Consider the following 13,854-nt stretch of genomic DNA (forward strand, 5'->3'; position numbering starts at 1 on the left):
TAAAGTGGGGAAGGGTGGGGGTGGGGGTAGAAAATGTTTAGTAAATTGCACATCTTTGAATCTTCCTAAAGCAGTGGTCACAAAGCTTAAAGGTGACACAACAGAGCTCACGTAAACCAGCACACATTCCCCACCCCTCAAGCCAACAATAAAATCATCCCCTTCAATTTGCCACGATCGTCGCGACCAGCAGCCAGGTGATTATCCTAATTAATGTCTATCTAATTAAATTACTGTCAGCAGTTAACCAATGGCAGGAGCCGTTTCATCGGCTGCATAAGCAGCAAGATCAAAAGTGAGCCTTTTCTGATTGCTGCATAGTGTCAATTGGCCAATCTCTTCTCCCAGGGAAAAAAAAAAGTAAATCAAACCTTTGAGAAGCATTTGCTGGTTGAAGTGCTTTCTGTCTAGTGAGGGGGTCTGTGGATTTCTAGTTTATGATAAATAGGACTTTAAAAACCAGGGACGGGAGGGTGAGTGTTCAGGTTCTAGAGCTATGCAGCTGGAGCATTGCCTTTCTCCTTCTATCATGCTCTCCAAGAAATTTCTCAATGTGAGCAGCAGCTACCCACATTCAGGCGGATCTGAGCTTGTCTTGCACGATCATCCCATTATCTCGACCACTGACAACCTGGAGAGAAGTTCACCTTTGAAAAAAATTACCAGGGGGATGACGAATCAGTCAGATACAGACAATTTTCCTGACTCCAAGGACTCACCAGGGGACGTCCAGAGAAGTAAACTCTCTCCTGTCTTGGACGGGGTCTCTGAGCTTCGTCACAGTTTCGATGGCTCTGCTGCAGATCGCTACCTCCTCTCTCAGTCCAGCCAGCCACAGTCTGCGGCCACTGCTCCCAGTGCCATGTTCCCGTACCCCGGCCAGCACGGACCGGCGCACCCCGCCTTCTCCATCGGCAGCCCCAGTCGCTACATGGCCCACCATCCGGTCATCACCAATGGAGCTTACAACAGCCTCCTGTCCAACTCCTCACCGCAGGGCTACCCCACGGCGGGATACCCCTACCCACAGCAATACGGCCACTCCTACCAAGGAGCCCCGTTCTACCAGTTCTCCTCTACCCAGCCCGGATTGGTGCCAGGCAAAGCACAGGTGTATCTGTGCAACAGGCCGCTTTGGCTGAAATTTCACCGGCACCAGACGGAGATGATCATCACCAAACAGGGAAGGTAATGCTTCCATTCTTGGCTGCAGCTGCTCCAGGCATGACCCGGGGCAAGCACACCCAGGTTGTGACCGCCGCCGCAGCAGCGATTTTTGGGGGGTCGGGAGCAGAATGGATGGCGCTCAGATGCGCCCTGGAGTTGGCTGGTTTTTGGATAGGGGAAGCGTGGAAGGGATTACCACCTCGGGGAGGTTAAGAGGGAGAGAGCTCTCCGGAGAAACGCTTTCCGAGAGCCAGTAAGTGGCGGGAGAAAGGGGAGAAAAGAGGAAGAGGAGCCGCGGCTTGCTGCCGAGCGAAGGGAGGGACGCTTCGACACCGGTCTTTTTTCGGACAGGTGAAGACGCAGGTCGCCCTAGAGCGCTTTCCACTGCGAGCTGAGGGGAACCTGCCGAGTGTCCACTACAGCTTGTTTGCTGTTCTCCCCGACTTTGGCCCCACTTCATTTGCCCTCTCCCACCGTCTCTTTTCTAGATTAGCAAACATTCGTTCATCTACTGTGAGAACAAGTTTTGCTTTGCTATCTGGCGCCCCGCTTCTTGCATTTTATCTTTAACATTTATTTTCTCCCCCCCCCCGTTTTCTCTCCCCTCTTCATTTGAATAGGCGCATGTTTCCTTTTTTAAGTTTTAACATTTCTGGTCTCGATCCCACGGCTCATTACAATATTTTTGTGGATGTGATTTTGGCCGATCCCAATCACTGGAGGTTTCAAGGAGGCAAATGGGTTCCTTGCGGCAAAGCGGACACCAATGTGCAAGGCAAGTCCTTCCAATTAACACGTTTCCTTGACACTTATTTAGGTGAGAATGATTAATTAAAGCCTTTGTGGACTGGTTCGAGCGACTTTTAAAACGATCGGCCAATGACTCCTTAAAGGAGACGCGGGGGATAAGGGGACAGACAGACAGAGGCAGCAAGAAGGGGGAGGATTATGCAAAAGCTATTTTAATCATCCCCAGTTAATAGGAAGAAAGTACAGCCTCAAAAAACCCCAGTTAATGGGCCTCACAATAGACTAAGGTGTGTGTGTGTGTGTGTGTGTGTGTGTGTGTGTGTGTGTGTGCTGTGTTGTGAGGAGTTGGGACTGGGCAGTGCCAGGGGGCATATGCAAAGAACGTATTTCTTTCTCTAGGAAATCGGGTCTATATGCATCCGGATTCTCCTAATACTGGGGCTCACTGGATGCGCCAAGAAATTTCTTTTGGAAAATTAAAACTTACGAACAACAAAGGAGCTTCAAACAACAATGGGCAGGTCAGTGGTTCCAAGCGCTTGTCTTTCGGGGTCTCTGTTTCCGTCTCCCCCACCCCACACACAGTTCAAAGCAGCACGCAAAAACTGGGCAGTTTCTTTGCTTCATTAGAGACTTTTAAAATGCGATTTCCAACCTCTCAAATTCTACTAGGTTTATGAGGTTGTTCTCCTCGGCCCCCATCCTGGCTTAATACCAGAACTGAACCTTCCCAAGGACAAATAGTGACTGGTCCGGGGAAGGAAATCCACCAGAGCTGCAGGTGGAGTGAGATCTTTGTTCCTCCTTAAAGGAGGAAGCGGAGGGCCCGAGGCTTCGCAGCAGCCGGCTGCTTTTCCTCCGGTGGCCGGAGCACCCTGGCTCGGGAGAGGTGCGAGGACCATCAGTCTGTCCTAGACAGCTGGTCACCAGTGACGCCAGTCCCCAAAACAGTTACCTGGGGCGACAGGCTCCACTTTAGCTCACCCGGCCCTGGGCGAGCGGCCGGACGTAAACAGCCCGGCGCTCTCCTTTCTCTTCGCTGGACAGATGGTGGTTTTACAATCCCTGCACAAGTACCAGCCCCGCCTGCATGTGGTGGAAGTGAACGAAGATGGTACGGAGGACACCAGCCAGCCGGGCCGCGTGCAGACATTCACTTTCCCCGAGACTCAGTTCATCGCTGTCACCGCCTACCAGAACACCGATGTAAGCAGGCCTAGGGGATGGGCGAGCTGCGGGGCCAGCGCGCTCGCGTCCCGCACCCTCCGTATCCTCTGGCTCTCTTGGGCTTCATACTAGCCCAGCTAACAGCAGCAACAGCTGGCTCTGCTGAGCTTAGGTTAGGGGCTAATGCTTCCGATTTGTCACTTGGACCACCTGTGAGTTGGCCAGGATTTCTGGGGCCTCTTCTTTTGAGAGTTTTAATTTGGTCCTCCAACTAGTACAGATAGTCTGTCCTCCCTTCCTCCCTCCTTCCCTCCCTCCCTCCCTCCCTTCCTTCCTTTTTTCTTTCTCTTTCCCCTCTTTCCTTTAGGAAACGAGAAGATTCCCCCTGCCCCACCCCCACCCTCCTGCCCCGGCTTAGTTTTACTTTTGGCCTGCTTTGGCATCTAAATTATTCTTTTTTTAAAAAAAAAAAAGCTAAGAAATTATGGTTGAAATGGCAAGCAACACTGTTGAGGGGCCTCAAAAATGCACATTTATATATGTGAAAACTATATTAAATCAAACTACTGGGATCTGGGAGGGGCTGGGGGGGGGAGTCTATCACTTGAGCTTGTTTGGTATTTGCATGTTCACCAAAACATGATTTTAATAGCTGATTGGACTTTCTAGAAGTGATAAGTTTCTTGTGTTTCTGTGTTCTTAAAAATATCAGAAACGAAAACACGTTATTTTAGATCAAACCTTATTTTATGATGCAATTTGTTGACTTCTCAAGTTGTAAATCAGACTTGGCCAACTTCTTAAAATATGGTGAAACATTTCATAATGGAAATATTTAACAATAAACTCAAGTTCTTGAACAATTTTTGTCTAAGTAAGTGCATTGTGTGTAACAAGCATTTTAAAATGAGACTTAATTTTAAAATGTTTGTTTAAGGAGAGTTAATTAAAAGCAATACTTTAGTTTTAGGGTGTCATTAATTTAAACATGTTTCTCAGAACTTTCATGATACTTTCTTGTTTTTTCCTTTCCATCTGTTCTCTGAATATTTTATTAGGGAAACCCGACAGAACTACAAGCCTTAAGCCCCAGTAAAACGTGGTAGACTATATATTCTCAAAAATAAAAAATAAAAAGAACTTTCCTGTGTAAAATTGAAATCACAACCATCCTTTTTTTGATTCTTCAGATTACACAACTGAAAATAGACCACAACCCCTTTGCAAAGGGATTCCGAGATAATTATGACACGTAAGTAATTTTGCATATTCCTTCTTGAATAATTGTTGAGTTGGCCTTTAGCTCAAGGGTGGACTGTTGTATTCAAGACTTTTGGAAGTTAAAATATGTGAGGATAGAATGGTTTGAAATGCATCCTTTCTTGCTTTTTTTCTTTTTGGTCTCCCACCCCCACCTTATGGCTTGGTATTTGTGTGGTTTGGGTCAAAGGTTTCCTCCACCTCTTTTCGGTTTTTCTGTGAATTTCCAAGTTGTTGGCAGGCCTCTGGGGCTGGCTGGCTGGCTGGGGAGCTGCCCTGGGTGCGGGTGTTGTATGTAATGCTGCAGATGCTCAGCTCAGATTGTCTGTGTCTGAAACGGGCAATTCTGCCTGCAAGTGCATGTGGCTCTGGCAGTTGTTACAGTCTCCTTGGCATATGTGACATTTATTTACCCATTTCCAAGTTTTGTGTATTAGCATTTCCTGTGCAAGTTTACTATGGACTGAATTTTTAAATGTGCATGTACCACAGGCAAGTTCATGAGCAGAACTGTTCTTAAAGTCATTTTAGGCTCTTGGAAGGACTAAGATGCTATTGCTGTGTATTATTTATAAGGTTTGAAAGGAAAAAAATATACCTCCTCATTTCTATGTTTTAATTAAATATGTTGGTTCCCTTTCCTCAGGCCTCTATTATCCATCTTTATCTTTTTTCTTTCTTTCTTTCTTTCTTTCTTTCTTTCTTTCTTTCTTTCTTTCTTTCTTTCTTTCTCTCTTTCTTTCTTTCTTTCTTTCTTTCTTTCTTTTTTAGCCCAAGGCTGTTCTTTGGGGCAGCAGTAGGTGTAAAATAAATGCTTTTGGTTCTGGGATTGGATTCTCACTCATGGCAGGTTATACGGTTATACGTACATAGGGCCTAAAAGTTCAGATAGTAGTATGTAGAAAAATCTCAATTGGTAATGTGGGAGTTCTCCCATTTTTCTGACTATAAAAGAGAAAGGTATATACATTTCAATTTCATGGCTTGTATCAAGTGCTTGGGATTGAACTAAAAAGTTGAAGCTGTTTTGGGGTAGGACTAGATTAAATGTGTTGGAAAAGACATAGGTGGCTGCCTCTATTTGATCTCCAGGCAGATACCCACCCCCTCTCTTGATATTGTAGAAGAAACTGATTTTGTGTGCAATCTATTTGTCTCCCAAAAGTACTTCAAAGGAAGCAATTCTCATCAATATGATCCTCTAGTTCTCATAACCTAAAAAGGGGGCCCAACTCTGTTGAAAGAATATGGCCCAAGGGAACAGAGATATTGGAGGGGAGTCCTATAGATTTTGAGCTTTTGATTCTGTTACAAACATCTGCTCAAAAGCATTTTATTTTGCACAAATCAGCTCAGTAATCCCAAGTGGCTTGGGACCTGGATGGGCATCTAAACTGTATCTTTTGCAAACTGCTTTTTAAAAAATCATTTTAAAAACACATTGTGGTGGTAAACAGAAGAGATTATTTGTACCTTGCTAGTTATGTTCCCTTACTGCCTTCTTTCACTTCTCTTATTTGCAATTGGAATTAGATTTCAGGAGGGAAATTTTGTACAGTAGACATAATGCACCTGAGCAGTCACAACAATTCTCACCTGCCCCACCTCCCCTCCATGGATGCTTCTGTTGGAAAAGCCACTTCCCCTTTCTAAGTCACAATGCATGTTTTCATAAAAATCTTCTTTACCTTTTAAAAGGGTACCTTAGGTTTTTAGGGGCTACTGAAGGGTGACACTCCCTTTCCCTCTTCATGCTAGTGAGATGGGCAAGAATGGATCTGGGTGAAATAGGGAGGAGTTCAGGGGGTACTAAGAAGTGTCTTGGCCATTTTCTTCCCCAAAGGAATAAGGCCTAATAACACAGGCTCTCCTTCAAACAGTCTGTTGACTCAAGATTGAAACATGTATGTGTGAGCAAAATAAAAAGGGAGGCATGTGTGTATGGGAATGAGGAAGTCCTCATAATCTTCATCCAGCTCATAGGCTCCTTCTCAATTCTATAGGACCTTCTAGGCCCAGGCCCTAAAATTAATCTTTACTTAAGGAAATTCAGTTATTGGGCAACTTATTTAACTTCCCTTTGCTCAGTTTCCTCATAAATAAAGTGGGATGATAGGAATACTTATGTGAGTTAAACAAGTCTGTGTGTGCCATCTGTAAATAAGTTCTTGTCTGTACAGTCCTAGAGACACATTTAAGCTGTGTAAAGGCTAGTTGTTATTAGTGGTAGGTTGTTATTAGTGGTGATTTATGTACTTTAAGAGTTTATCTCAAGTTTTTTTTTTTTTTTTTTTGCCAGTAATGTATCAAAAACTGGGTAGAGAAGATTAGGGAAAGAACATTTTTTTTTTTAAAGAATTCAATTGATGTGTATTGTTTCATGTAGTTCTTGTTTGTGTTGGTAGAGGTAAGGATTAAAGGCGCATGTAAGAGGGAAACAATAGACAAAAAGTACCTTGGAGATTTCCAGCAGAAATTCTCAGGATTCAGAAGGCCATTGAAGGCCAGTCTTTGATTACTGTCTGAATTTGTGCGAACCCCCTCCCCAACTGCTCATGTATTCCCTAGGGATTTGCATCTAAACTATCTAGATAGAGGTGGTGAGGAATCACCTTAACAAACAATCAAATGGACGCATGAAGTCTTAAAAGGGTGAAGAGATTGGGTACTTTTCTTGAGAAATTTCGCTCAGAATTTCACCACAGAGGAGAGGCCCACTGGGCAAATACACCTTGGTCGCTGGGTAATCGTCATCCTGTGTATACATTCGCTGGAGAAGCAGGATGAGAGGCCCTTGCGGTGGTCCTGTCTCATTGTGCCCAGTACATTTATGGAGAGCCCCAGGGCAGAGGGGAGACTATAGCTTCGAGACCTGTTCAGGTTGCTGCATAGACAAGTTGGTGTGAACTCCGGGATTTAGGCTGGGGATGGTGGATGACCTTTGCTGGTATGTCTCCTGTAGGGCAAGTGCAAGTTCCCAGATGCTAGGTGGGAGGGTGGAAAATGCAGGTGGCTCTCCCTTCTGCACCCTAAGGGGCCTCCGCGCCACCCCTCGGTTCTCTTTTTCTCCCTTCCCCACAGGATCTACACGGGCTGCGACATGGACCGTCTGACCCCTTCGCCTAACGACTCTCCGCGCTCGCAGATTGTCCCTGGCGCCCGCTACGCCATGGCTGGCTCTTTCCTGCAGGACCAGTTCGTGAGCAACTACGCCAAGGCCCGCTTCCACCCGGGTGCAGGCGCGGGCCCCGGGCCGGGGACGGACCGCAGCGTCCCGCACACCAACGGGCTGCTGTCCCCGCAGCAGGCCGAGGACCCCGGCGCGCCGTCGCCGCAGCGCTGGTTTGTGACACCCGCCAACAACCGGCTGGACTTCGCGGCCTCGGCCTACGACACCGCCACGGACTTCGCGGGCAATGCGGCCACGCTGCTGTCGTACGCGGCGGCGGGTGTGAAGGCGCTGCCGCTGCAGGCCGCCGGCTGCACGGGCCGCCCGCTCGGCTACTACGCCGACCCGTCGGGCTGGGGCGCGCGCAGCCCCCCGCAGTACTGCGGCGCCAAGTCGGGCTCCGTGCTGCCCTGCTGGCCCAACAGCGCCGCGGCCGCCGCGCGCATGGCCGGCGCCAACCCCTACCTGGGCGAGGAGGCCGAGGGCCTGGCCGCCGAGCGCTCGCCGCTGCCGCCCGGCGCCGCCGAGGACGCCAAGCCTAAGGACCTGTCCGACTCCAGCTGGATCGAGACGCCCTCCTCCATCAAGTCCATCGACTCGAGCGACTCGGGGATTTACGAGCAGGCCAAGCGGAGGCGGATCTCGCCGGCAGACACGCCAGTGTCGGAGAGCTCGTCCCCACTCAAGAGCGAGGTGCTGGCCCAGCGGGACTGTGAGAAGAACTGCGCCAAGGACATTGGCGGCTACTATGGCTTCTACTCGCACAGCTAGGCCGCCCCTGCCCGCCCGCCCGCCTGCCCGCCTGCCCGTCTGGGTCGCGCGCCCCGCCGAGCCCCCAGCCAGGCCCCCCACCGCTCTCCCCTCGCTCCTCTTCCCCAGGCCCCACGTTGCGAACCCTCTCATTTTCTTTGCCCCTGGATGACCGTCTGCAGCGAATATGTGCAGGTCTCACACTATGATTTTAACCTTTCCCCCTTTCTATTATTATTATTATTATTATTGACACAGCCAACTCTGCCATTAGCTCAGCTGACCTTCAACTTTGCTGTAAACCTTTTGGTTTCCCAACTTAGTTTTCTTCTGTGAAGTTATCCTCCTAACAGTCCTCTTTCCCCTCTCCTTTTCTCCCTCTTTCTCTTTCTTGGACTAAAACTCTTCATCTTTAGGAGACCTGGGCAGTCCTCTGGGGCAGCAGCGATTCCGACCCGTCCTTCCGTCCTTCCGTGTCTTGGCCTCCCCATTAACCATAGGAGTTGACTCTAGAATCTGGACCCACCCAGCGCGTCCTTTCTTATCCCCGAGTGGATGGATGGATGGATGGATGGTAGGGATGTGAATAATTTTAGTGGAACAAAGCCTGTGAAATGATTGTATATAGTGTTAATTTATTGTAACGAATGGCTAGTTTTTATTCTCATTGTCAAGGCACAAAACCAGTTCATGCTTAACTTTTTTAGTCCTTTCCTTCCCTTTCGTTGCGTTTCTTTCTCTTCCCATTCTTTCCTTTTCTGTCCCCTCTCTCTTCATTTTCTTGTGAGATATTAAAAATATTTGAAGAAGCTCTGGAAACATGAAATACTCCATAGTGATGGCTTTCTCACTTCTCCTCAACGCGTTGCATGAAATATGTGCCCTAATGCACACACATAGCTAAGGAGAAACTTACCCAAACACCTGTGAAAGATAGGTGTCTGTCCATAGGCAAGTCGACTTAAGTGGCATGATGCCTGCAAAGCAAAGTTAACTGGAGTTGTATGTTTTCCTCCCTTCCTTCTAAATAGAATAGCTCGACATCAGCAATATTATTTTGCCTTATTTGTTTTTCCCCAAAGTGCCAAATCCATTACTGGTCTGTGCAGGTGCCAAATATGCTGACAAACTGTTTCTGAATATCTTTTCAGTACCCCTTCCACCTTTATATGCTGTAAATCTTTGTAATGAATACTCTACTAATGATATAGATGACTGAATTGTTGGTAACTATAGTGTAGTCTAGTGAAGATGAATTGTGTGAGTTGTATATTTTACTGCATTTTAGTTTTGAAAACAATCCCCCCTTGCCACTTAGAAACAGCTGCAATTTGACTTCCTTGGGAAAATACTAGCATTAATGCAAGTTAAGACTGATTTTTTCCCCCTCTAAGTCTTGTTACATTTGATAAGGCACATTAATCCCCCTGGAAATAGATTAGTAGGATTTCTAATGTTGTGTAGCAAACCTATACTTTTTGTACTTTAAAACTAATGTGAAATATGCATCATACACAATATTTCAATCTAGATTCCAGTCCACGGGGGGGATATTTCCTAATAGGAATTCAGGGTCTAAACGTGTGTATATTTTGGCTCTTCTGTAAATCAAATGTTGTGATTTTTATATTTGTTTCGTTTTGTCTGTGAACTGAATAATTTATACAAGTACACACCCCATTGAGAAACGTTTTGTTTTTTTGCTTGTTTGTATTGTCTGTGTATAACAAGTAAAATAAACCTGGTAAAAATGCTAACTATGGTGTTTGAAAGCAGTTTGCAGTTCGAAAATAATTCAGATATTATAGCTTGATTACTCTTAAGGATTAAGAAAGACTAGGCACTCCATCCCCAATATAATATGGGCAGTCTGTTTAATGAGAACTACTTCCTATGTCCCCCTTAATTTTGTTTGATAGCACCATTAGGAGCTACCTTTTCTCATTTATTATCCCTTGTTTAGCTCCCTATGAGTCGAGTTTCTCTTTACTTTGCTCTCCCCCCCACCCCAAGTAAACACATGCTTTCTTCATCATGTCTGATTCTCTCTGAAGTTGGAAATGTGAATGGGAAAAGGAGGGTTTTGAACAATTAGGAATGTGTTTAGATTTCACAAAATAAGGTTGGAGGTGTTGGCGAGAGTAAAGTGCATTTAAAAGCTTGTCAAGATAGGCTGTTGTCCACACGTTTTTGACAATTCTGGTCTTTCTGGGAGGCCTTGGGGGTGAATGGCGAATCTGTAAGCTAATGTACAGAATGGCCTGCATTTCTTCAGTGGATGGTTTCAGAGCATGTGTAGGGGTAGAGTGGAGAAGGACCCTGAGAAGAAACTCATGGTGGGGTGTTTTCAAGCATTGAGTTTAAATCTTGCTTCGAGGACTGTCTGGGGGCTATTATGATCCCTTCTGTAGCGGAATCCTTGTGCTAGTCCCACCCAGGCCATATCCCCATCCTTTAAGAACAAATCTAGAAACGAGAGCTGCCTGTGTGCGAGGGTGAAGGGGCGCTTTGTCTTAGTGAACAGTCCATAGAGCTTTGCTTTTACCTCTCCTGTAGGAGCGGGTTCTGTACTTCTGTCTCTGGGAAAAAAGGGCAGAAAACAGTTTAATCTTCTTGAGTTAGTCTGGGTTAGCCTCAGGTTCGGAATTACTACCGCTTAGAGATGGTCCTGGGTCCCCTCTGCTGTTTGACAGATGTGAAGAGGCTTCAAAATTCCAATTAAAATGAAAAGATTCGAGCTAGGATAAAACTGACTTGCCTTTCCCTGGACGATGCCGCCGCTAGACGGCGTTCCGTGGAGTTTTGCGTGCCGCACAGAAAGAGGATGACTGCTTTTCCTTTGTGTTTCCTTCCCCCCCCCCCCCCCCCACTCCTACCCCCGTCCCCTCTGCACATCTAACAACTAACGAAGAGGACGAAAAGTAGAAAACACGGTGCATGCTTCAGAGTTCAGTAGCTCGGTGCACACATCTGACCTTGGCTGCGCTCCACCGACCCGGCCCCCCAAATCCCGCGTGGTCGCTGGGTGTGGGGTCGTCGGGGCAAGGGGTGAGCGCACAGGTCGTTGGGGGTCGGACGGAGCCCCGGGCGGCGCGCCCGAGGCCTGGTCGTGGGAGCGCACGACGCGTGGCGTGGCACGGCCCGCCGCCCTCGGGGGCAGCCGCGTCGCTGGTAAGCCCAGCCTCGTGCGTCAACGAAGCTCTTAGAAACGGAGCCTAGATTTCACAGGAACGGAGTGCCTCGTACCCAGAGACGCGCTTTAGCTGCCATTAGGAAGTTCTTTAAAAAAAAAAACCCACAAAGATTGGGGAGGTCGTTTCCCTTGCAGCTCCGCCACCATCTGCTGTGTGGACTGAGTCAGCGTGAGGTAAATTTGCAGCCACGCGCCTCTCTCGGAGGCGGTGCGCCTTCTCCACCGTTCCTCCTGGCTTCCAAGAAGGCTTGGGTGTCTGGTGAGGTGACATTGCCCCTGTGTTCCAAGGAAACCCGAGCTTGGAGTGGGGAGACCCCTGGGGAATCAAAGGTCGCGGCCCAGGTTGGGATAGAAGTTGTGAGGGTTGAGGTCAGACTTGCTTAATTTATCACAGCATAGAAAGAAGAAGAAGAAAGGAGATGAAAAGGGGAGGCCCTCGTACGGCCAGCTTTGGATTCTGCTGCCGTCCCGACCCTCCGCGCCATCTTAGATCAGTTTCAACCTCCCTGGGGGCTGAGTGCGGCGGGCGCCTGGCGCTGCTGGGGCGCGGAGAGGCTGCACCTCGGCTCTTCACCTTCCAGGCCGAGCCGAGGCGGGTCAGAGCGCCCAACCCCACGCGCTGAGGCGGCGGCAGGCGGCTTCTGCTCGGCCGGCCCGGGCACAAGCAAGCCCAGGCCCTCGGCGTTGGGCCGGGCCCGTGGTTCCGGAGGCGTGATCTGGCCTTTGAGCCTGGGCTTCGCGCTTCGGTCTTGCCCGGTCGTTGAGCCCGGGCTTTCTGGCCTTGCTATCAGGTGGGCATGCGGTGCTTTGGCTGACCAGGCCTCAGTATTAGCCCAAGGTCAGGCTGCAGGCCTGTCCGGAGTCATAGCCCCCGGCAGTATGTAAGATGGGTTCTTGCACTCTCCATTACTAGGCCTTGCAACTAGCGGTCTTTCTAGGACTAGCTGAAACTTACTGGACCAGATTGTTCCTTTGTAGAAACAATTTAAATCACCCAAGCTTTTAATGAACAGCAATTTAGAGTCTACACAGAACCTCCTGAACTTAGTTCTAGCTGTTATATGTATGGCCTTACAAATCCTACTGCTAATGCTTTGTAAGTTAAACCCTTCCCCTCACTGCCCCCTTTTCTTTGAAGGAGTAGTGATATTTATCTTTTTAGCACTGAGGCTTTAAAAGATTTTCTACTTTCTGTTTAGAATGCAGGGTAGAAACAAAAGCTTTGTTGAAAAAGACCATATATGTTCCCAAAGAATTTGTGTGTGTGTGTGTGTGTGTGTGTGTGTGTGAGAGAGAGAGAGAGAGAGAGAGAGAGAGAGAGAGAGAGAGAGAGAGAGCATGAGAGCGGAAGAGCACACTATCAACCATGTAGGGCATATTGGCCACTGGGTAGAGAAATGAGTAGAATTCTATTATGCTGTATTCAAACAAACCTATCTAGATTCCCTGGGAAGAAACAGCAACAATAGTCAAATTTATGTCTGAAGTACTTAGCAACTGTAAAACTCACTGATTCAATTTAGTTTTTAAAATATTTACTCTGGTATGTTGGCAATTACTTGGCTAATTTTTGATATTTGAATGAGTAATATTTTAGCCTAATATTATGAAATGACTGTTTTTAAAGGTAGCTGAGACTTTTGAATCTTAGCTGTATCTAAGTGAAGTTACAGTCAAATTTTGTTTTTGTCAGAACAAGAAGATAAGTCTAGTCTTCTAGAGAAGACAGACTAGGCAAGATTTTTGTGTAGGCATTGCATTGTACTTGGTTTGGTTCAGCTGCTTTGAGATTTTTGTGTCATCTTGGTTCCTGTCTTTAGATTGTGTGTTAGGTTGTCACATACTTAAAAATATATTCACTTGAAAGAAAACCCCACTGCTTTCACAATAAAGTAAACTTGATGGTGTACAACTCACTGGCCTCATCTAAGCCAATTATATCCGCCTTGCATGTATTTTACACCCACAGTATGGTTTGCAGCGGTGTTCAAGGCATGGCGTGAAAAATTCGATTTGAATAGTTCAATTAAAGCAATGGAAAAAAAACATGGTTTAATAGACCTTCTACTGATAGCTTCCCTTCTTACTATGCTAACTCTGAAATAAATATGTAATCTAGTTTTAGGAACCTGGCATTTAGAAGACCCTTGCTGGTAATATTTAATTTAATAAACATACTAACTGTGACATTATTAATGCAATGAAGCTTGTACCACAAGCTGATTCTTCAGGTTGTTTGACCTATTACTTATTACTAGATTTCTTATAAACATGTCCTGTAATTTATACCTTTGGTTATATTTTAAAATTATTTTGAAGTCCAACTCTTTAAAATACTTATATGACAGGATATTCATTTTATACACAAAACATTTATACTGGGATAACAGGGCAGCAT

At 46.8% G+C, this 13,854-nt stretch overlaps 1 protein-coding gene across 1 annotated transcript; it reads left to right on the top strand.

Moving 5' to 3' along the window:
- The first annotated feature begins 240 nt into the window (after positions 1–240).
- Positions 241–10,020, top strand: Tbr1 (T-box brain transcription factor 1). Its single transcript, XM_042683497.1, has 7 exons — positions 241–1,188; positions 1,788–1,942; positions 2,317–2,438; positions 2,965–3,123; positions 4,275–4,336; positions 7,426–8,321; positions 8,353–10,020. Exons 1-6 carry the CDS (start codon positions 497–499, stop codon positions 8,282–8,284), a joined length of 2,049 nt encoding a protein of 682 aa, XP_042539431.1. The 5' UTR covers positions 241–496; the 3' UTR covers positions 8,285–8,321; positions 8,353–10,020.
- The last annotated feature ends 3,834 nt before the right edge of the window (positions 10,021–13,854 follow it).

Source organism: Dipodomys spectabilis, unplaced genomic scaffold (genome assembly GCF_019054845.1).
Source record: "Dipodomys spectabilis isolate Male_0828 unplaced genomic scaffold, ASM1905484v1 ptg000081l, whole genome shotgun sequence".
Classification (NCBI taxonomy): domain Eukaryota; kingdom Metazoa; phylum Chordata; class Mammalia; order Rodentia; family Heteromyidae; genus Dipodomys; species Dipodomys spectabilis.

Excerpts from the sequence above, each read along its gene's own strand:
- Tbr1 (XM_042683497.1), top strand. The coding sequence starts at position 497 with ATGCAGCTGGAGCATTGCCTTTCTCCTTCTATCATGCTCTCCAAGAAA. Across the intron at positions 3,124-4,274 it reads CCGCCTACCAGAACACCGAT|ATTACACAACTGAAAATAGA; the intron begins GTAAGCAGGCCT and ends TTGATTCTTCAG. Across the intron at positions 4,337-7,425 it reads TTCCGAGATAATTATGACAC|GATCTACACGGGCTGCGACA; the intron begins GTAAGTAATTTT and ends CCTTCCCCACAG.